General features: G+C 41.3%; 1 protein-coding gene across 5 annotated transcripts; it reads left to right on the top strand.

The window, feature by feature from the left end:
- Positions 1 to 1,599: 1,599 nt before the first annotated feature.
- Positions 1,600 to 20,402, top strand: CAGE1 (cancer antigen 1). 5 transcript variants are annotated; one of them, XM_033154523.1, is made up of 15 exons: positions 1,601 to 1,768; positions 2,518 to 2,614; positions 4,006 to 4,454; positions 4,982 to 5,185; positions 6,406 to 7,617; positions 8,663 to 8,785; positions 9,585 to 9,734; positions 12,914 to 13,024; positions 14,296 to 14,376; positions 14,731 to 14,838; positions 15,666 to 15,770; positions 16,627 to 16,697; positions 18,651 to 18,719; positions 19,529 to 19,571; positions 20,262 to 20,402. In XM_033154523.1, the coding sequence occupies exons 1-15, from the start codon at positions 1,685 to 1,687 to the stop codon at positions 20,373 to 20,375; spliced, it is 3,021 nt and encodes a 1,006-aa protein (XP_033010414.1). In that variant the 5' UTR covers positions 1,601 to 1,684; the 3' UTR covers positions 20,376 to 20,402. The 5 variants fall into 5 exon arrangements, with proteins under 5 accessions (XP_033010415.1, XP_033010416.1, XP_033010414.1 ...); XM_033154524.1 differs by lacking the exon at positions 14,296 to 14,376 and having other exon boundaries at positions 1,600 to 1,768; XM_033154525.1 differs by lacking the exon at positions 15,666 to 15,770 and having other exon boundaries at positions 1,600 to 1,768.
- Positions 20,403 to 20,638: the final 236 nt, after the last annotated feature.

Raw genomic sequence — 20,638 nt, 5'->3', positions numbered from 1 at the left:
CGAACAAGAAACTGTCAACAGCCCCTTCAGAGGAGATCGGGGCATCGAGGAAGCAAGTTGCAGACTCCTCTCGAGGGAAACCTGGGGCGATCTCCATGGATCCGGAAAACTGTGAGCAATTTGGCATTTAAAGCTCCCTCGATAAGACGGCTAAAAGGGAGAGGGAAAGTTATGGAAAGGCTAGATGACATTTACACACACACACACACCCTAAGCTCAATGATATGTAAAGAATAAATAGTAAGAAAAGTAACAGAATCCTTGTGATGGCAAAATATAACGGATATCTATCACTCCTCTTGTCAGAAACTCTGCAGGCATAAGAGAGAGAAAAGAGATTTATTTTCAGAACATTTCTACACTGCCAGCACTAATGCCCTGCTAAATTCAAGCTTCACATAAGAGGAATCATTGTAATCGGTGTGTTTTTCTTGTCAGATAACATAACTTTTCCATGGCTTGAATGTTGAACTATGCAGGCACATTTTTCGCAGAACTGCACATTTTGTGTCTGGTATTTAATATGATGCCCTGTGTTCCAGAATGCCTGGATAATTTGTAGAGTGCCTTTTCTCCTTCCCAACTGGATTCTGTCACCAGAGAGAAGAAAGAGAACCACCCTTAATTGGCTTTGCTCTCCTCTCTGCTGGTAGTTTTGAATGGAACTGCCACTTCCTTCCTCATTGCCGGAGTCTGCTAACTGTTTGCAATTTGGCAGCGAGGAACGCAAGGACCCCGGAAGATGCTGTCACCATTGTTTGCTAATGCTGTCATGGCAAAAGGACTCTACCACCACATGCTTGGTCTTTCCACTTATGACTGCGGAGCTCAAGTTAGTGAGATTCAAGGAAGGGAGAACTTGGCAATGCTGCAGCAATGCCAGTCTTTATGTGGCAAGCCCAGTCTTCATGTGGCAAGCTTAGTATGCCTCCTCCCTGACTTAAAAAGGGCCTGCATGGTGATAGTCCTAGCAAGATTAAGACATGCTTTTATTTCGGAGGCTTTGTTTAGTGGTGGACTTTGGGCTCTCAAATGTCAGCGGTGCCCTGTGCAGCGCTAAAATTCCCCCTACTTCTTGCACTCTGTTCTGCATTTTTTTTAAAAAAATAATAATTCTTTATTGAGTTTTACATTGATTAATTATATACATTTTCCATTCTTTCTTCAAGATAAGTTAACTTATACATGAATGCAAACCAAAATAAATCAATACTTCTTCACAAGTGACTTCCCTCCACCTTATTGTGGGTTCTTATTTCTTTTGTCTTTTTAACTGCGTTGTTTTCCTTATTTCACTTCTTTTACATAATATATGCTATCTATCTGTTATTTACTTTGCAAACTTTAGTCTAAACACATCAAATATTTTGTTTAAGAACAATGTTTTTCCAGGTACTCTTTAAAACAGTCCCTCTCCTTTTTAAACCTTTGGTTTGGTTGATTTCTAATTACGTCTGTCTGTCCTGCATTGTTGTGGTGGCACAGCCCAGTGCAAATGAACCAGTTGTGCAATCGTAAAATCGCCTCTGCTTTGTTTTATGCCTTAGTAGACATTTAATAGCTTTTAGGCTGTGTATGATGCTTTAACCATGTGTAAGGTGCTGAAAATAATCTTATGTTTCTTTAGGAATCGGCACATCAGAAGAGGATTTTTTTTTTTTGCACCTGGGAGCCTTTAACTATCATGAGTGAAGTAGTAAACCCTGTTTCCACCAGCAACATTTATTTGGACCTAGAAAGCTGCAGCACATCTTCAGAGATCTCCCAAGTATGTGCTCTTTGAATCATTGCTTGTAGTCTCTACTGGCAGCTTAGGAATGTAGTTGTTTGGGCTGTAGCCACAATTATTGCCCTTGATATGCTAGAAGCCTATGAGGGGAGGAGAAGGGGGGGCACATGTATGAAAACCAACTGAGCAGGTCTCAAGTTTGAGTAAAGCGGGGGTGAAGGCTCACTGAGATGAAAATGGTGGTTTTAAACAACAACAGAGATTTGATTAAAGCAGGGATGTAACACTGGGTTTGGTTTGGTTTGGTTTGGTTGAAAAACAAATAACTTTTAACCAGTAGAAATAGCAGAGATGAGTACAACTCAGAAGCTGACATCAAAAGGATAATGCAGCAAAACATCTTCTTTCTTGCTGTACTCAAACTTTGTTTCAAGCTTCCACACTCCTCTCAGTGTCACGCCCTGATCACTCCACCCAAACCTCTGCCATTGTTTAAAACTGCCACTTTTTCCCTCTCAGTGACTCTTCACACCTGCTTTACTCTCAACTTCTGCCGTTGTTTATTTATTATTATGTATTTATTATGTATGTATTTTATGTAATTGTGTGTGCGTGTGTATGATTTAATAAAGTTTTAAAAAAATAAATAAATCTGGTCGGTGCGTTATGAACTAGTTGAAGATTCTCAACAGTTTTCAAGGGCAGCTCATTTTATTGCTGTTAACGTCCTGATGTCCTAAACCTCAGTTGCAAAGGTTATTAATGACTCTTAAAAAAAAATATTCCAGAATGAAGTGCAGGATTCAATGAGGAAAAGTGGACTTGACTGCACACTCTACAAAGAAGACCATCATTCTGAGCTGATGTTTGAAGATTTCACATTTGGTATGTGCCTTTTTTAACTATATCAAATGAAGCAATAGGTGCTTGAACTCTTGAATGACTAGCCTGATCCCGTCTTTCACATGGCACCTCAGGTACACGAGCACTTTTGGTTATGGAAATATACTTTTATAAATGACAGTGATTATTAGCATGGCTAATACAAGAGATGAGGCTTGGTCATGTAAAAATTCCTGATATGTACCACTGTGCTGGACTGGACTGTCTCAAAAAATGATTGAAAAGCATTGCTCTGTTAAGATAGTCCTCCTGTTGGCAAGAGTAGCTTGAGCATCTAATGTAAGTGTCAGGAAACCCCCCTCCCCGCAATCGGCGGGATCGCGGGAGCGTTTGCAGTATAGGGAACCTCCGGTGCATTTCACCAGCTCGTCCTCCCCCTCCTTTGCCGGAAGCTCCCATTCCTCCAGTGGGGAGGGGGAGTCGGAGGCAGGAAGGCGGTGCAGGGGCTCTGACAGGATCGCAGAGCCTCAACGCCAAGGGGAAAGTGGGGGACAGGGTCAGGTTCCCACGCTCCGAGGGCGCAGGCCGGAAGGACGCAGAAGGGGGAGGCGGGGGTTCAGAATCCCTCGCCTCTTTTGCTGGACAAAGAACAGGAAGGGGTCATTCCTGGACTCTGCAGAGGGATGAGATGGACGTTTGATCTTTTGCTCCACTGTATATAGCTGTGCACAATAAAGAACTTAGTTTTAGAAGTTCTGCGTCTGGCGCTTTACTCATGAGCAAGCACTGAACGTCCTTACAGTAAGATTGCTGTTGGCAACCCAAATAATACCACCATCTTACTTGGCAATATATCTCCTCACAACCAAGATCCTAGTACTGTATAGTGTCCTATATTATAGTGTCTTTCAGCGTAGTCTCCAAATTGCCCCTTAACTGCCCATCAGTTTGGCTCATGAAAGGTTGAATTAAAAAAAGCAAAAAGCAATTGTTCTGGATCCAAAGAGAAAACCAGTAATTATCCTTCTTCGGCAGGAAATGCAATTAGAGCAATTAAAAGGCCAATTAAGGACAATTCAGTAATGGTGCATCCTTTCCTGGAAAGGAAAAAATTACAATTGTACAAGCTGTGAAAAAGCTTCTAATTAAAGAGGCACTAGCACTGCAAAGCCTCAGTAATGTGTTACTAGTCCACATTGCTCAACCTAGCACTATTCTTTTTTAAAAAAATAAAATAAAATCACAAATGGGGTCCCCCCAAAAGATGAGAGGCAATATTGGATTAAATCACTGGACTGAGGATTTCAAACTGCTGTCTCACTTTAGAACCTGCCTTACAGAGAGCAGGAGAACCAGCTTTAATCCTGCACACCTGAAAAGTACAACCAGTTCTCTCAGTGAATTTGACAGTATTTTTTGTTTTAATCGTGCAGATTTTGAAGATGCTTCAGAGAAACAAATGTCGCCATTGAGCACGCTAAGAACTTGCCCTATAATGAAAGATTCCTCCTTTATCACTGAGTGGAAGGAATCCAACGAGGGATTATTGGACCAAGGAGAATTAGAGCAACAGTGCAGGGTGCCGGGTTGGGAGGAGGAATGGTACAGAACGGGGAAAGAATCTGATCCAGAAGATTCACAGGAAGTCGTAACTGAAACTGCCAGCCAAGCAGAGGAGTTACTGGTGGAAACATCAGATGTGCCTATCATGGGAGAGTCCTTATTGGACTGCATTGTTAAGGAATCGCCCATTGTGTCAAGTTTTCTCACACAGCCCACAGGTTCTTTATTGAAGACAGATGTGTGTGCGGCTAATGAAGACTTAATTGTCCAATGGAATGGCTCAAATGCGATTGAAAAAGCATCAGATGAAGGAGATACGGTACGCCTTCCTTTAGCTGTGCTGTAAATGGGAAGGGTGGTGTTGTCAATTCCCAAGTCCAAAAAAGTAGATACCCTAACTACCCTTTTCAAAGGATGCTGTCAGATTTCACCCCTTTCCATGATGTCCAAGCACTGTACTCTTTCTGTGATCTTTTATAGTGAGAAATACGGGATGTACGTACAGTGGAACCTCGGTTTTTGAACGTAATCCGTTCTGGAAGTCCGTTCAACTTCTGAAACGTTCAAAAACCAAAAATCAAAGGGCCGTCGGCAAAGTGAATGGTGAAAATGGAAAAATGTGCCGCAGAAGCTGTTTGACTTCCGGGGCACATTTGAAAATGGAAGCATTCACTTCTGGGTTTTCATCGTTTGGCTTCTGAATCCTTTGGCAGCCGAGACGTTTGAAAACGGAGGTTTGACTGTAATTTTTTTGACTTAGAGCTTTGTGTCTGGCAAAGATATGGTTGTAGTAGTATATTTTCATTCCGATACAATGAACCAGCTTTGAATCCCTCTTGTTGACAGATGGAGACTGGACACCACAATGGATCAATGAAATATTTCCAGGACTCTGAGCTCACGGTTTTGCCAAATGCTGTGGATGAAAACCTAGATTACATTCGCACTCTGGTGCAGTCAAACAGACATTTAAAAGAATGTCTCAAGAGCAATATAGCATGTTGTATCAGTGAAGAGAAAGTGGACGATAGCACACTTCTACCAGAAAATGTAAGATTTTAAAATATATAACACAATAAATATTGTAGAATTGATCATAGAAAAAGCAACCATGAGAAGTGGCAGTACTATCATAATGCATCAATCAGCTTTATCAGTAAAAAGATAAATAAATCCTAGTTTGATCTAATTTTAATGAGAATTGGTTCTATATTGACGTTCATCACTTGATGACTTGAAAGTACAAGTGAGCAATAGCTGATGTGACACCACAGATGATCACATCAAATATTATGGCTTTCGGTGGAGTCATGTACACATGATTGGGTTGTGGCTGTAGTTTAATAGCAGAGGGCATGATTTGCATTCAGAAAGTCTCAGTTTCAATCCCACTTAAAATCCCCCCTGCAAAAGGATGTCAGGAAGCAGGGCTTGGAAAGAACTATGTTTGAAACCTTGACGAGCCATTGACAGTCGGAGTAGACAATACTGCACTAAATGGATTAATAGACTGCAGGGGCATCTTACCCATAGAGGCTAGTGGCGTGGGACGCCAGGGAACCAAGTTCTGGAGGGTGCCAGGGAAGAGATGGAGGCTGGACGCGGCACCTCCCGGCATCAGCTTGCTGCCTCCGCCATGCTGTGCCGAAGCAGCGCTGCACCCAGAGCCTCAAGCTGCCGTGGCCACCGTGGCACGAAGCGGCCAGCTGAGCCAGGAGGTGACACGTCCAGCCTCCACCTCTTCCCCGCTGGAGGAGCTGCCCTCCAACCGCTGCCCGCCTCCTCCAGCCCCGCCAACAGCGCCGTCCTCCCTAAAAAAAACTCTGGGAAACGGGAGGGGAGCGGAGGGAGCTTTGCACCACGGCGCCGGATATGCTTAAGACAGCCCTGATAGACTGACTCTGCAAAACACCTTCATGTGTTGTAAGTCAAGGCAGCAAGCACCCAGGGGAGAAACATTCCCCATCCCAGGTCTAAATTATGATGTGTGAAACATGTGTGACGCACCTATTAGTACTAAGGCACTGCCAAGAAATTAAGTATGAATCTGTTTGACTTTAGATCATGTCCACCACAAACAGTCTGTACAATTGCCCAGCTTGCATACCTTGGTAGACGAAACTAAGAAGTGTGCGAGGGCAAGTAGCATCTACAACAGTTTACAGTACGCCAGTCCGCTTGTTACAGAAAGCAGATCTCATAGAAATTACTTTTCACCCATGACGTTTTGACTTAAATCTTTGCTTATCACGTGATCTGTTTCAATGCAGGTTGAAAATATGTCCGAAGGAGAGCATAACACTGAGCCTTCACCTCTCCGTCCAGAGAAGTCCTCCTTCATGGCAGAAGAAGGTATACAAGGGGACAGAGGCGACAAAGCTCTTTCCCCAACCCATTCAACAAAGAGCTGCTGCTTGAGTCCTTATGGAGCTTCAGACAAACTCTGGAACACCCCAGAATTTTGTCCAAAGCAGTTGCTGCTTCAAGAAGGCGATATGGACTTCAGCAAGGTCATGAAGGACTTAGAGCTGGATCAGCAGAAGCACCTGCCCCATATCTTGGGTCTTCAGTATGGCAATATATTTTCTGAGAAGACCAAAGAAATTGAGAAACTCCTTCTTGAGGAAGGAGATGCGGATTTGAAAAATATCATCCAGGCACTAGAGCAAGGCCAAAAGAGGCAACAGATCCAAGTATTGGACCTTTATCATTGTGATGTTTCTTTGGCGAAAAGGTTTAAAGAGCAGGAGGTGGACTTTTTCATGAAGCACGACTTTATTGACACCATTAGGAAGCTGAAGGAGAACACTGCTGATCTCATAGAAGCAATGAGCAAAGTCACAGGAAAGAAGGAAGAGGCAGAGGGGTGCCCGAAGTGCATGATGGGAGCCTCAGGAAAAACTAAGGATGATCTCCAGGACTTTGGGTCTGAGAAGAAAGCTCTGGTGCTGCAGTTGGAAAAGCTCAGTGCAGACTACAGAGTTCTTCAAGAAAAGCACCAGGCAGAGGTAGAAGAGAAGGTCAAGTGTATGGCTCAGTGTAAGGAGCTGGACTGCGCTCTCCGCAAGAAGGAGCAAGAGATACAAGAGCTGAATCGCGTCGTGCAAAAATTGGAGCGTGAAGCCAGCAGCACCATGTCGGCTCTGCACAAACTGAGGGGAGAAAGTGAGGACGCTCAGAAGCGTTCCTTGTCCTTGGAGGCAGAACTGCAGAGGCAGAAGGACGAGAGGCTGGCAGAAAGGGAGGGGCTGGGCTGCAGATACAATAAGCTGCTTGCTCAGATTAAACTCCTGCAGGCGGAATTTGAGAGCGAGCGGGCCGAGATGGAGAAAATGCAACAGCAGGTCTGTGCATTCAGAACAGAGACGAGTGGGCTGCAGCAGGAGATGGCAAAGAACAGAGAGGAGAATCGCTTCTTGCAGCTGGAGTCTGCCAGGTGGAAAGAGCAGTGCAGACAAATTAGAGAGCCACAAACGCTGAAGGTATACAAGGCTATCTCGAAATCATTGAGTAGCGCGTAGTTTTTGTGTGTGTGTTTTTAAAGGTTTGCACATACCGGTACTTAAAGGAGCAAACAGGCTTTCTCTTTCTCACTCCATTCCATGACAAGATTCCCCACTCCGTCCTGTTCCTGTTACAGGATCAGATCTAGTGGAAGTACGCTGCTAATTTGAGAAGTAGGTATTCCAAAATGTTGATGGTCTTGATTTGCTCTTTGCTCAAAATTACAGATGCTTCCACTCCAGCCCTTTCCTATGGAATTATCATCCTTTGTTCACTCACAGAGATCCAATTAATGTTGCCATTATCATCCAGCTATGATTGCAGTCCAGTGTTTTCTGCACCGTCCTTGGTTTTCCTTCCCAGATCTGATCTTTGTTTTGGTTTTTTTTAATCAAATACAAATGCAGTGTTAATGTGGGCAATTGGTCAAAGCATATTAAGTTTTTTTTTCCTTCAGAGTTCTTGTACGTTAAGTTAACAGTTTTGTATCTGTTTGTTGTACTTAGTTGCTTCCTGTTAATTGCCAAGATCAGTAATGAATCGCCCCATTAAACATGTCTGAATGGCCACAGTGTCACAAGAGAAAGGTTAATTACTGATTTCCTCTCATTATTCCAGTGCAGGGAAATTAAAGCCTTCCTCACTCCAGGATCAGAAACTAACATTAGAGTAGTCAAGAGACTATTTATAACTTAATTCCCCAAGTGTCACCAACAAAAGGCAATGAAATGAATGGGACTAGAAAACAGGAAATGTTTAAATAACATTGGAAAGGAACCTTTACAGAATGGGACTTAGTTGTGAGCAAAAATTACAGAAGGATGTTGGCCATAGGGAAAATTCAGGTACAACACAAACCTGCTTTTATTCTCTGTTGTGGAGAGGTCCCCCCCCCCCCCCAGGTCACATCTAGTTTGGTTCCTAACAGTAACTGTGAATGTGAAGATTGACAAATTATGAGTGTTTGTTTTCAGGGATATACAAATAACCTAAGCTGATGTTCTTGCACTCTCTTCATATTAGGAGCAGCTGCATTCCCAAATGATCCAGATTCTCAGATATGAACTTGGATTAAAGAGGGAAGAGTTGAGAAAGAAAGAAGAAATAATCGAGTGGAGCATGCACATTCTGGGAAGGTTTCTTTTGGTATACTCAGTTTTATACCATTAAGGGCAACACCCCTGAGCTTTATCATTTACTATTTTGAATTTTTGTCTGAGTGCACGTGTGGAGTGCTTTCAGCCTTCAGTTTCTGTCAAAATTGCACGCTTTTCCAAATGGAAGTAGTAAGAAGTACGGTACATTCCATTTTAAAAGAAAGCAAAAAAAAGAAGAAGGATGAGATATTAGCCTGTTTTCTCTTTTAAAAATTCACAAACGTGCATTTAAACTGGAATGTCTTTTTACGTTCCTGGAATGTTTACTTTTAAGCAAAACGTACTTTTGGAAATGTTCATACAATTATGAACAGTAGCAGCAGTTGGACAAAAGATGGCAATGATTTTGGAGTAGCTTGTTGTAAAAAAAAAGACTTATTGCAGAGATCTTTATATATGTTTTTCTTGTTCTGGTGTTTGTTTTAAATAAAACATTGAACTTAGGGTAGGAGGAAACACAAGTTTTAAGCTTAAGTTCCCCCCCACCCTCAATCATAGCTGTAGGCCAGGCTTCCTCAACCTCGGCCCTTTTGATGTTTTTGGCCTACAACTCCCATGATCCCTAGCTAGCAGGACCAGTGGTCAGAGGATGATGGGAATTGTAGTCTCAAAACATCTGGAGGGCCGAGATTGAGGAAGCCTGCTGTAGGCAATCAAAACCCCATAATATATTTTGCTTCCATAATGCTTTTTAATAGGTTTACACTGCCGATATTCTATGTTCAACCTGTTTTCTCATTTATTTTATTATAATCTAATGTATCTCACTGTATCCTCTGTCAAAACAGAACATGAAGTCAATGCATTCAGCTTTGTCCATCAGAGATCTCCACAGTGAAGAAGACCATTTCAACTCTCCTTATGTCCAGAAAGCATCTCACCTCTTGTCAAAAATCTGCAGTCTTCTGGCTCTTGCAGAAGGATTACTTACCTGCCAGGTAATGCAAAATACCACAGCCCTTTTCAATAGCCACCTTGATAGCACCTAAAACATGAATTCTATGGTCCATCCAGAGCGGCCCGTCACCCAGTATACACTGTACTGTATATTTCCAACAAGATTGAAATAAAGGATCTTTCAACTCTGCCAGTAAAACAAATCAGTCTTTATTATATTTCCCTTCCCTCCAGCTTTTCTTCCATCACCATTATGCAGGCAGATCACATGGATGTTACTATTTAGGAAGTAGCACTTCTCTGGCTCCTAAATCATTAACTATCAGACATGACACAAATGCAACATTCTCTGCCTGGGTTGTTTTGTTTTGTTGCAGGGGTTCAGAGAGGGTGGGAAACAGAATGGCAGAAGGGAAATGCCTTGAACAGTGGCCTGCAGGGGTAGCCTGCCCAAACCAACCATGATTTTGTTCACACAAGTACATCAGACAGAAACAGTACTGACCACTTTTGTGTTTTGTTGTGTGCTCTTCCTTGAGTCCTTGGATAGTGCCTATGCAGTGATTGTGGTACGTTTAAATGTGCCTCCCGATTTAAAAAAGTTGGACACCTATGGATCACATAGGAAACACCCGGTTATCTCCTCCTGCTCTCTATGCGGCCAGTGGTGCACTTTGAACAAATAACTAGCAAGGTATACACTTAGGTTTTAATTAAATGTCTGCATGTGTACTTGTGAGTTTCCCCATCCTTTTTGTATACTACCCACTAACTTTTTGTGCTTTGTAAATGTCAAGGTTCCATCCCTCATTATTATGAAAATACCTTTGCAGGCAGAGGGCTAGTTCAGGCAATCATGACAAGGTATCTTTGTTAGTGCCGCGTATGGTACTTTCTTCAAATGTGTAGCGTATTATTTTGCCTGAAATGGTATAGGCAAAGTAATATAGTACACAAAACAATAGCCTACGTTAAATTTCCATGAGCATCAAAGTCAAGTGTATGGGAAAGTCTTTACAATTCACATTTCCCCACAGGACTAAACAAGGAGAAGTATTTGTTAATGCAGAGCATAGCTGCTTATTAGCGACTTTGGTGACATATTCAAATGGCAGGGTGCATCCTGACATTTTGCCATCTTTCTTTATATATTAAAAAAAAACTTCAGGAAACATCAAATCCCTGTTCTAAACCAGCTGAGTAAGAATTTTTTCCAACTCTGAAAAGAATGGAATCACAGCTCGAAGCAAACTGAGTAACAACTCTTGAGTTCTGTTGGAGATACTTGGTTAAGAAGAGTGCCATGTTGTACCGTGTTGTAATGTTCAGTAGCATTTCTCTATAGGAAATAGTGTTCCTTACATGGTAGACCACCCATGCCTCAGCAGTCAATGAATCTGATTCCTTCCAAGGAATATGCATTCTGGTTCACATGTGGCTACATTCTTCAGTCTCATGTAGGAATCAGTGGAAAATAGGAAGTGCTTTTCCATCGGGTTATGTGGATTTATGTAACTCCTCAGAGTGCTTCTAGAGCAGGGGTCCCCAAACTAAGTCCCGGGGGCTGGATGTGGCTCAATCGCCTTCTAAATCCGGCCCGCAGGCGGTCCGGGAATCAGCGTGTTTTTACATGAGTAGAATGTGTCCTTTTATTTAAAATGCATCTCTGGGTTATTTGTGGGGCCCGCCTGGTGTTTTTACATGAGTAGAATGTGTGCTTTTATTTAAAATGCATCTGGGTTATTTGTGGGGCATAGGAATTTGTTCATATATTTTTTTTCAAAATATAGTCCGGCCCCCCACAAGGTCTGAGGAACAGTGGACCGGCCCACTGCTGAAAAAGTTTGCTGACCCCTGTTCTAGAGAGTTGCGTCCCCTAGCACTAGTAGCACTAAGCAGGAAGTGAGACAAGAACTTCTACAAAGAGGTGCACTCTCACCTGTTAAGGTTAGAGTTGCCATTGCTGGTTATGCATAATGGTTGGTGTGTCCGTTGTGTATATCTTGCTAGTTGGTTTGGATTGCCAGTAGTCAGAATGGGGATCACCATAATCCACATGTGGATTGCCAGGTCAAGTACATCTGGAAGTATACTAAGGAAACAAACAACTGATAAGTGAGCAACTCTTGAAAAGCAATGGGGAAAGAACGACCACCTGCTTCTCCCCGATGGAAATAGCTACCCAGTATCGCCTTGGTTGTGTGTGTGTGTGTGTGTGTGTTAAGCCATCCTAAAATTGTTTGCTACGGAGCAAATTCACTACTCAATAAAACTCTTCTGTTGAAACCAATGGCTGAAATGTGCCTCCTTTTCTCTGAATCACACCCTTTTATTTCCCTGCTGTCTTCAGTGATGTTTACAAGCTTTCCCCTGTTGTTGTTGTTGTTGTTGTTTTACCTATTACCTAAATTTCCAATACCTGAGGCAAACTTCAACTCTGATTCAGACTGTGAGCTGCGCTTCATCTTTACCCACAAAAGGGCTTATTTTTTTAAAAGGGGTGTCCCTACAAATTCCTTCAAGCATTCAGTGAATGCTTGAGGGGAATACAAGGAAGGCCCTCACTGGCTATCCTCCCCTGAACTTAACATGCCTGCTGGCCATGCCTCTCCAGCAGCTGTGTCTTTTCTGCATTAAAAAAAGGGGACCCTGCGCAGGACCAATTGTGTCGGGCTTCTCTGTGCAATCATGAGCCCTGATTGTCCAGGACAGCTGGTCAGTTGAACACGCATACAGGCGTACACATGTATGTCCCATTTCTGGTTAATGTCAATGCTCAATGATTTGGGAGGGATGTGGCCAGTAGTTGCATTCCCACTACTCCTTCATGTGTCCAGTAAATGCAGGAGTGGGCATCCCTTTAGTCTATTAGTAAGAATCACTTTACTCAAAAGAGCCAATTTTGTCTGTTTCTGCATGAGCATCTAGCCATGTGTCCTACCAGGAAGGAGGCAAGACCAGGGGAGCGATTTGTGTGCAGAACAGCTTCCTGTGGCGTCGAACTTGAATTATTTGGATTGATTTATTTCTTGAAACGTGCAAACCGTTTTCTCACAGTACAACGGCTTCCTCTCCAGCACATAATCGGGGAATTGCTGCTCTACAACCATCATGTTTAGAAATTCACTTTATTACAAGTGATGCATTAATTCTTAGGAAACTTCTTGGCGTCCATTTGGAGTTTAAACAATGTTCGTTTTATGTCACTGTTGTTTGATAGGACACAGATAATCAGGCAATTGCTGAATGTTCCACGGAAAGTGAAACTGTTATTGAAGTGAAGGGGAAAATGCAGCGCCTGTTATTTAAAAAGAAAAGCTTGGAGAAAGAGGTAGGGGCACTGGTTGTTTTCCCTCCCGGTTACATCCTGCTTTTGTGTTTGCAGCTGCAAGAACATTCCTGTCATCAGTTACAGGTGGGTAGCCGTGTTGGTCTGCCATAGTCAAAACAAAATAAAGAATTCTTTCCAGTAGCACCTTAGAGACCAACACGGCTACCCATCTGTAACTGGAACTATGGAAGGCACCACATTGAGCCGCATGAAATGGAAGTCCATTTACTTAGTTGGTCTCTAAGGTGCTACTGGAAAGAAATTTTTATTTTGTTTTTACTCCTGTCATCCTTAACCCTCATGTCAAAATAGCTAATTAACTTCTAAATGTGCTGTATGTGAGACTTTGTATTTTTGCTTTGTGAACCGCCCTGAGATCTTTTGATGAAAGGTATATAAATCTAATAAAGAATAATAAAACCATAAGACAGCTTGGAAACTGCAGCTGGTGCAGAATATAGTGGCAAGACTGCTGACAGGAACAGTTTTAACCTGCAAAGCTCTACAGTGTATATGGCTCAGGACTCCGATATCTAACAGAATGCTACCCCTAATCTGAATATATCTGGACCCTGTGTTCATCACTCGAGGCTCTTCACCAGATGCCCCCTCTGCAGGGCCGGCCCATTCATGAGGTAATGTGAGGCAACCACCTCAGGCAGCAGGATCCACCAGGGCAGCAGATTCAGCTTCCGAGAAATGCATCACCTGCTGCTGCTGCCGCTGTAGCAATGGCAGCGACGGCTTGTGGTGTGCTCCTTGGAGCCACTCTGAGATTGATAGTTATGTTCTGAGAAAGCTCTGTGGTCTGCATACAATAGAAAAGATATAAATCCATAAAGTGCCTCTTATGAATTCAGGGCAGATACAGATATTCTCGATGGGAGGTTGATCTGTACGTCTGAGTCTTGTTCATGAGAATGCTGTGCAATGGCAGGTGAACTTCATAAGGATCCTCTGCATTCTGTCATGCGGACAAAAACAATACATTTCAACCATCAATCGCCATATTTCTCACAAAATAAGCGATAAACTGAAGTACATGCATCACCACAAGTACAGGAGCAGTCTGCTGGGATCAATTAATGTGCCATAGCAAGATGGATAGTGATTTAACATGAATAAAATTTACTGCTTCTTGAATATGTCAGTTTTGCTTTGGGATATATGTATCAGAAAGTCTGGGGAGAAGCAAAACACAACTGAATGAAATATGTTCAATTTTTCCTTTCCCTCTCTCTTGCCTATAATTCATCACCATAAATATTTAGTTGAGGAAGCACAAGGAAAACATAGCAGCCATGAGGGAGTTGATAATTAATGAGAAAGTGTCTGAAGACCCTGATACTGAGGTGAGTTCAATGTTATGAAAAAGAACAGAAATTAAAAGAAAATCAGGAGGAGAATTGAATTTCCTGTATTATGGAGCAATAATTTAAAACAATAAGTTCCATTAATATGGCTGCAGTCCTATATACTTACTGGGGGGGGGGGGGGGACGACGACGACCTGAACCATGAGGTAAATACTGCAGAATTGCTATGTATACATAATAAAGGCCTACTATTGCTAAGAAAAGTAGCAAATACAGGTTACATTCCTAAACAGACTTATTATGGAGTAAGCAGGACTTACTACCAAGTAAACATAATAGGGTCACGCTGTTAAAAGCTAACGCCTTGTTCTGAATGGGTATTTATTCACAGGCTACAGAAGCTGGCGAAGAGGAATCAGAAAATGGCGGAGACCTGCCTGATCTTCTGAGAACAAAACTGAGTGAATACCACAAGCAAACTGATGAGCTCCAAGCTGAGGTGAGTAGATATGAAAGAAAGAGGGCTCAGGAATAATTTCCTTGAAACTGCTTCCATTTCCAGAAAACTGGGATTCCTGTTATCGTTGGCATGACTTAAATCCTTGGAAGGTTTTCAGAAGACATCCATGGGAATTCTATTCCCGATTCTGTTACATGCCTGATGGTTGCCCCCTCATGGTTGTGTAAAGGAATCAGTTTTAGCCCAAAAGAAGCAACAAAAGAATTAGCCCTCATAATGGATAGCTCCATTGGTTAGTGTGTGATGCTGATAACACCACGGTCATGGCTTCAATCCCCATGTGGGACAGCTGTATATTCCTGCATTGCAGGGGGTTGGACTAGATTATCCTCGTGACACCTTCCAACTTTACAGTTCTATGATTCTATAAGCAAAGAGCCAAGAGAAGTTTGCTTGGAATAGCTCCTGGGTGCACTTCTAGAGGCACTTCCACACAAAATAGTTTCTGGATGAAACAAATTGCCCTATAAGCACATGTTTGTATGGGGCAATTCCCTTTCTTGTCTTAATCCATTACTTCATTAAAGAAGCATTAACTTTCCCAAGGAAAAAAAAATGGAAGTGGGCACACTCCTGGGATGATGTGTTGATTGTACCAGCTGTTCCCAGGATGTATCCCAGGAAAAAATAGTTGGTGTTGACATGGCTGAGCATGGCTAGCACTAGTAATGTGCTAAGCACTTTGGAGAACACAAAAATAATGGGTGGTATTCAATGACATTTTACTCAGAGTAGACCCATTAAAATTAGTCAACCTGGCCAAGTTATATCCATTAATTTTAATGAGACATTCTTTATTTGGAAAGATTAAAGCACTGGAAGCTAATTTGGCATCCAAAGAAGAAGTATGCAAGAAGCTCACTGGAGAAATTGTCGAGCTTCAGAAGGACTTGGGCAGCTTGACATGCAAGGTATGAGCATGAGCTGATGTTACTCTGACAAGGTTGAAAAACTTGATTCACTTTCAAAACATAGTTAACTGGTACTAACTCCTTTGCTAGATCGGGTGCAGGTTCATCTTGTCCAGCATTCTGCTCCCGACCATGGCCAGATGTGTCTGGAAGCTCTTTACTGAGCTACTGACTTCCCTGAAACAAAGCTCCAAGCACATTAAAACTTGGTTAGATTTACATCTGGCTTCATCCACCTTTAAACAAACATTCCCCACGAAAATGCTTAGGCTAGAATAAATCACAGATACTTAGCTTTGCAAAGATTTTACTCACAGAGTTTTCAGAAGTAACAGCAAGCAACTCTCCATCTATTGGCAATAAAATAAAGAATAAAATGTTCCAAATAACTTAAAAGGAAAGAACTTGTTTCCATTACAAAAAGAATAGCAAAGATGCAGACTGTAAAAATCTCTTTTTGGAGAGATGCGGTTCACTTGCAGGATCATATGTGCTCCACCCTTGCCATAGTGCAGAGTGATAGTGTAAACATACCTGTAAGATCCACCTCCAGCCCATTTAACTTATTTAATTACCCCAGTGGATTCACTGGGATTATATGCAGTGATTTTTTTAAAAAACAATAGCTTTCTGTATGCAGTGCTCATGTGGATGAAGTTCCATAGATCAGTGATAATGCTGATATTTATGTATTGCTATAATGTTGCAAAAAGGCAGGATTTACAAGTGTACTCAAGGCAACTCACAATAAAATATCATATACAAAGATGTGATAATATTATGCTTTAATGGAGATTTCACTGGCTGTTTTCTCTTTTGTGCTATGCTAAATCATTTTCTGGTTTTATTTTAAAAGGTGACATCATATGAGGAAATTATTGAATGTGCTGACAAAAGGCTTGAACAAGCCAATTCAGAAATATCTGAGTAGGTATAGCACTGCTGCTGGATTCTTTTCTGTTGTATATGTTCCAGAAACACATAGTTAAGAGACAATTCCTGCACTTGGAAAACTGAGTGAAACCTAAATGAAATCTTGTACTTGGTTTCATGCACTTACTGGTACTTGGTTAGACTGCATGTAATCAGGTGTTTTAGCACTGCAGTATTTTATAGAGCCACTTCAGATTAGCAACTCTTGAACCAAATACTGGGCTGATATTAAAGCACATGGCTGCACCCATTTGATACAGTTTTGGCAGCCACTAGAGAGACATGTTAGCTCCCTAGCTAAATCAAATAGCTGCTCTGATTCTTGAGGAGGAAGTGTGTTCAGCTCAATGTTCTCTGGGGTTGCAAATTAACTTGGGCTGTTTTGGTGTGAAAGCAGCCTATAGATGCAATCTCAGGGCTTAGTCTGTTCCAGGTTCATACCTGACAACACCGCTATTTTCAGTGGCAAATGATGCATGGCATGGCATCCATATGTAAGGAAGCATCAGTAAGAAAGGGGTGCTTTTCACCAAAGAAGAGCCACAGATAGATCAACACTCCCCCCCCCCTTTTTAATTCTGCCACTGTTTTGGAATTTTATTAACCTCTCAAATGGGGGGTCTGGAATCCCACAGGGACGAAAACAAGTGTCGCGTAGTGTCAGGGGAAAACAAAATGGAAGAAGCAGAATAAGCAGGCCATTTCCCCTTATTGGAGGGTTGGAAACCTCAGGCCTGAGGGCCAAAGGTCGCTCTCTAGGCCCCTCTGCCTGCAGTCACATAAGCAATGGCCAGGGGTTGATTTTGGGATTGAGTGACAGGAAGAAACATAACAGACAGAATAATTGTCCCTCAGGACTTCCCCTTAGCCACACTGTCCTGGGTCACATTGCACGTCATCCTCAGGTGATTTTGTGTGACAAAAAGATAATTGCCCTATTCCTTCTCTCACACAAAAGTGCCCCACACTAAGGGAGCTTTATGACAGAGAAAGAACCAGAGAACACACAGGAAGAGCCTCTCAGTTTTTAAATCTGTGTTTTAACTTTGGGGATGTGGTTTCATTTTTGTTTTCTTTATGCTGCTTTTGATTTTGTGGTTTTGTGCCTTATTTTGCCTTTACGTGGCTTCTATATTTATTTATTTGTTAAACTGCCAGAGAAGTTTATGTTATATGAAGACATACAAATTCTGACTGATAAATAAATAGTAAATAGTAAATGGGAGTTATTCGTTAATTTCAGTACAGTCAGGCTTATTTCTTCCTACCCAGAAGAAAGTGGCAAAGTCAGGTATTTTGTGAGTGGTTGCAAGCAAATTAAGAAGCTTAGGGGGAAAGTGAACTTTATACATGTACAATCTGCAGCATTAAATTGAAACAGTGGAGGCATGTAGAGGTGATCTTAGGACTGTCCCAAACTCACTTCTCTTGGGGAATCTTTGAAACTTGAACCTAAATGACTTTCAGGAAGTGTTGCAACACCTTCTTCTGTAGACCGGCTTCCAAGACACGCATTTGGAGTTTTCATACATTTAGTGCAGTACTGTAGTTTATATTTTATATTGGGGTTTGGTGGGTGATCATTTTTTAAATGTGATGTTGCTTTCAGCCTTTAGGAAAGGGTGGGTAAGAAATCAAAATTATGACAATTCCATTATTATTTCAGATACAAATTTCATACACATATGAATAAACTCTTTTTGGATTGAAAAAGTGAAACTGCAAATCTAACTACAAACCAAGAATTTTAGCTGCCTGTTTTTTTAACAGTGTATTTGCATCCCAAGTCTCGAAACATTTTTTATTTTTCTTGGAAGCCAATCGCATTGACATCAATTGGACTTATTTCCAAGTAAATGTGTGACTTAGTACACAGCCTATTATCTTTATAAATTGCATATAACTGAAACAAATGTACCAATCGGTGAAATTGTCTCTTACTGGCAGTTTAGAGAAAAGAAACCAGGATTTGGAAGATTTAATTAAGAAGTTCAGAATGAATACCAGAAAGCTGAGGTAAACTTCATATATATTTCACGTTCAAGAGGAGGAGGGTTCTGAAAGTTCTCACATTATTATCAAACTTACAAATGTCTTCGTTTACATACAACTTGTATAGACAGGTAAACATAATCTTGAAGTGTTACTTATAAAATAATAAAAAGCTCTTTTCCGACCCAAACTATTAGTTATTAGGGACATGTGGCCACCACCTAACTACAGCTCCCATCTGCTAATATTTGGGGGCCCTCCAGAGCACAAAAATCCTATTCTCATAATTTTTGCTCACAAGGGTATTGGGACAGTTATGCATACCTTCCAACATGTTGAGTCCCAGTACCATCACATAAATTTTAGGCTTCAACTATCAGGTGGATAATATGCCTGCATTTGTTCTGTTACTGTTCACGTGTATTTCATGAAAAATGCACCTACGATTATGTTGCCTGAAGTTGCCCATTAAACCCATAGTAGCCATATACTTCCACATAGCAGTACCATGACAGCCGTTTTAAACAGGAAAAGATGCTGCCAGGAGGACAATTGGACTAGGGAAAATAGAGGAAGGGGGACTGAACCTTCTGCACTTGCTGTTTCCTGTTTAAAAAAAAAAAAGAATATTTGAGATTATATTGCCTGCATTTGCCTGTAACATCTAGTCTAGTCCTCAGTGCTGTTAGCCCTGCGTACTTGTGGGTATTGATTCAGTCTTGGGCAGTAACTTTACTCTCTGCTGTCTGTCTCACTCCCCGAACTTACATGGCCAGTAGTTACATTTTCAAGCGGGGAAGCATTAAGTGAGCACTTTCTTTATGTTTCCACAGGCAAGGGTGGTGTTCATTTTTCCCAAAAATGTGGATTCAGGGGGTAAGTCAAAATATATTGCCCTAAATAAGGATCAGCAACTGGAGACCGGGGTCCAAATTTTGCTCCCAAAAGGGTAATGCTCTTCCCTTATCAGGCCAACTAAGGTTTTTAATGCCATCTGTTCCCCGAACACCACTGTCATAAACTACTTTCGTTTAATATAAGGCAGACTGTAAATGTTTAAATAATTATCATTTTTATTCAGATGTTTTAAGAAAATATAGCATATTATATGTGGTTGTATTGTATTGGACACAGTCCAAAGTTAAGCACTTATCTTTCACTGATTTCCATAGAAGAGTCAAAAACATACTTAATTCTGTTAATGGCATAAGACAAAACAAAGCACTTTAAGTTCCTTTGGATCATTATCTGTAATCTCATGTTGCAATTTTCAGCATTACATATCAAAATTATATAAACAGAGAGAGATATAACATCACATCTGTAATCCTGTGTTATTTTCCTGGAAGTAAGTTCCATTGAAAACAGTGGGGCTCTCTCTTTTGAGTAAGCTTGTACGATTGCACTCTTAGGCCTTCTCAGAGTATACCCACTGAAATAACCAGGGTTAAGTTACTCCATTAATTTCACTGGGTCTACTCTGTGTGCAACATAGTTGGATATCACCTTTAGTGTCTTAAAACTGAAGGAAAATCTGAACTATAATATTTTTCCTTCCATTTTCAGGATTTTCAAAAACTGAGTGGAACCCATTTAGTTACTAAAGGACAAACAATTAAATATGCCAAGTATGATTGTCATTGTCACTGCAGCAAAGTAGGTTTACAAATGACATATTAAAGTTGATTAAAAAAATAGAAACCTTCATTTTTTTTCTTGGTTTGCGAGTATATTTTTCTATTATTATTAGGAGACAAGTTTGAAGTGTGTTTGAATACAGTGAATTCTTTCCCAAAGATGCTGTTAAGTGAATTAAAGAACGAACCCTCTTTCATGTCTTAACACATAATTCAGGTTGAGATATTTAACCTTGTTTGATCCCAAAATTTCTTAATTCTTAACCTACCCAAGTACATTGAAGTTTTACACCTTCTACTTCCCAA

Source organism: Lacerta agilis, chromosome 7, assembly GCF_009819535.1.
Source record: "Lacerta agilis isolate rLacAgi1 chromosome 7, rLacAgi1.pri, whole genome shotgun sequence".
In the NCBI taxonomy this organism is placed as follows: domain Eukaryota; kingdom Metazoa; phylum Chordata; class Lepidosauria; order Squamata; family Lacertidae; genus Lacerta; species Lacerta agilis.
Note: the sequence above shows the minus strand (reverse complement) of the source record. Positions and strands in the feature narration are given on the sequence as shown.

Coding starts and splice junctions, on each gene's coding strand:
- CAGE1 (XM_033154523.1), top strand. CDS start 1,685: ATGAGTGAAGTAGTAAACCCTGTTTCCACCAGCAACATTTATTTGGAC. Junction 4,455..4,981: donor CATCAGATGAAGGAGATACG/GTACGCCTTCCT, acceptor TCTTGTTGACAG/ATGGAGACTGGACACCACAA. Junction 18,720..19,528: donor ATGAATACCAGAAAGCTGAG/GTAAACTTCATA, acceptor ATGTTTCCACAG/GCAAGGGTGGTGTTCATTTT.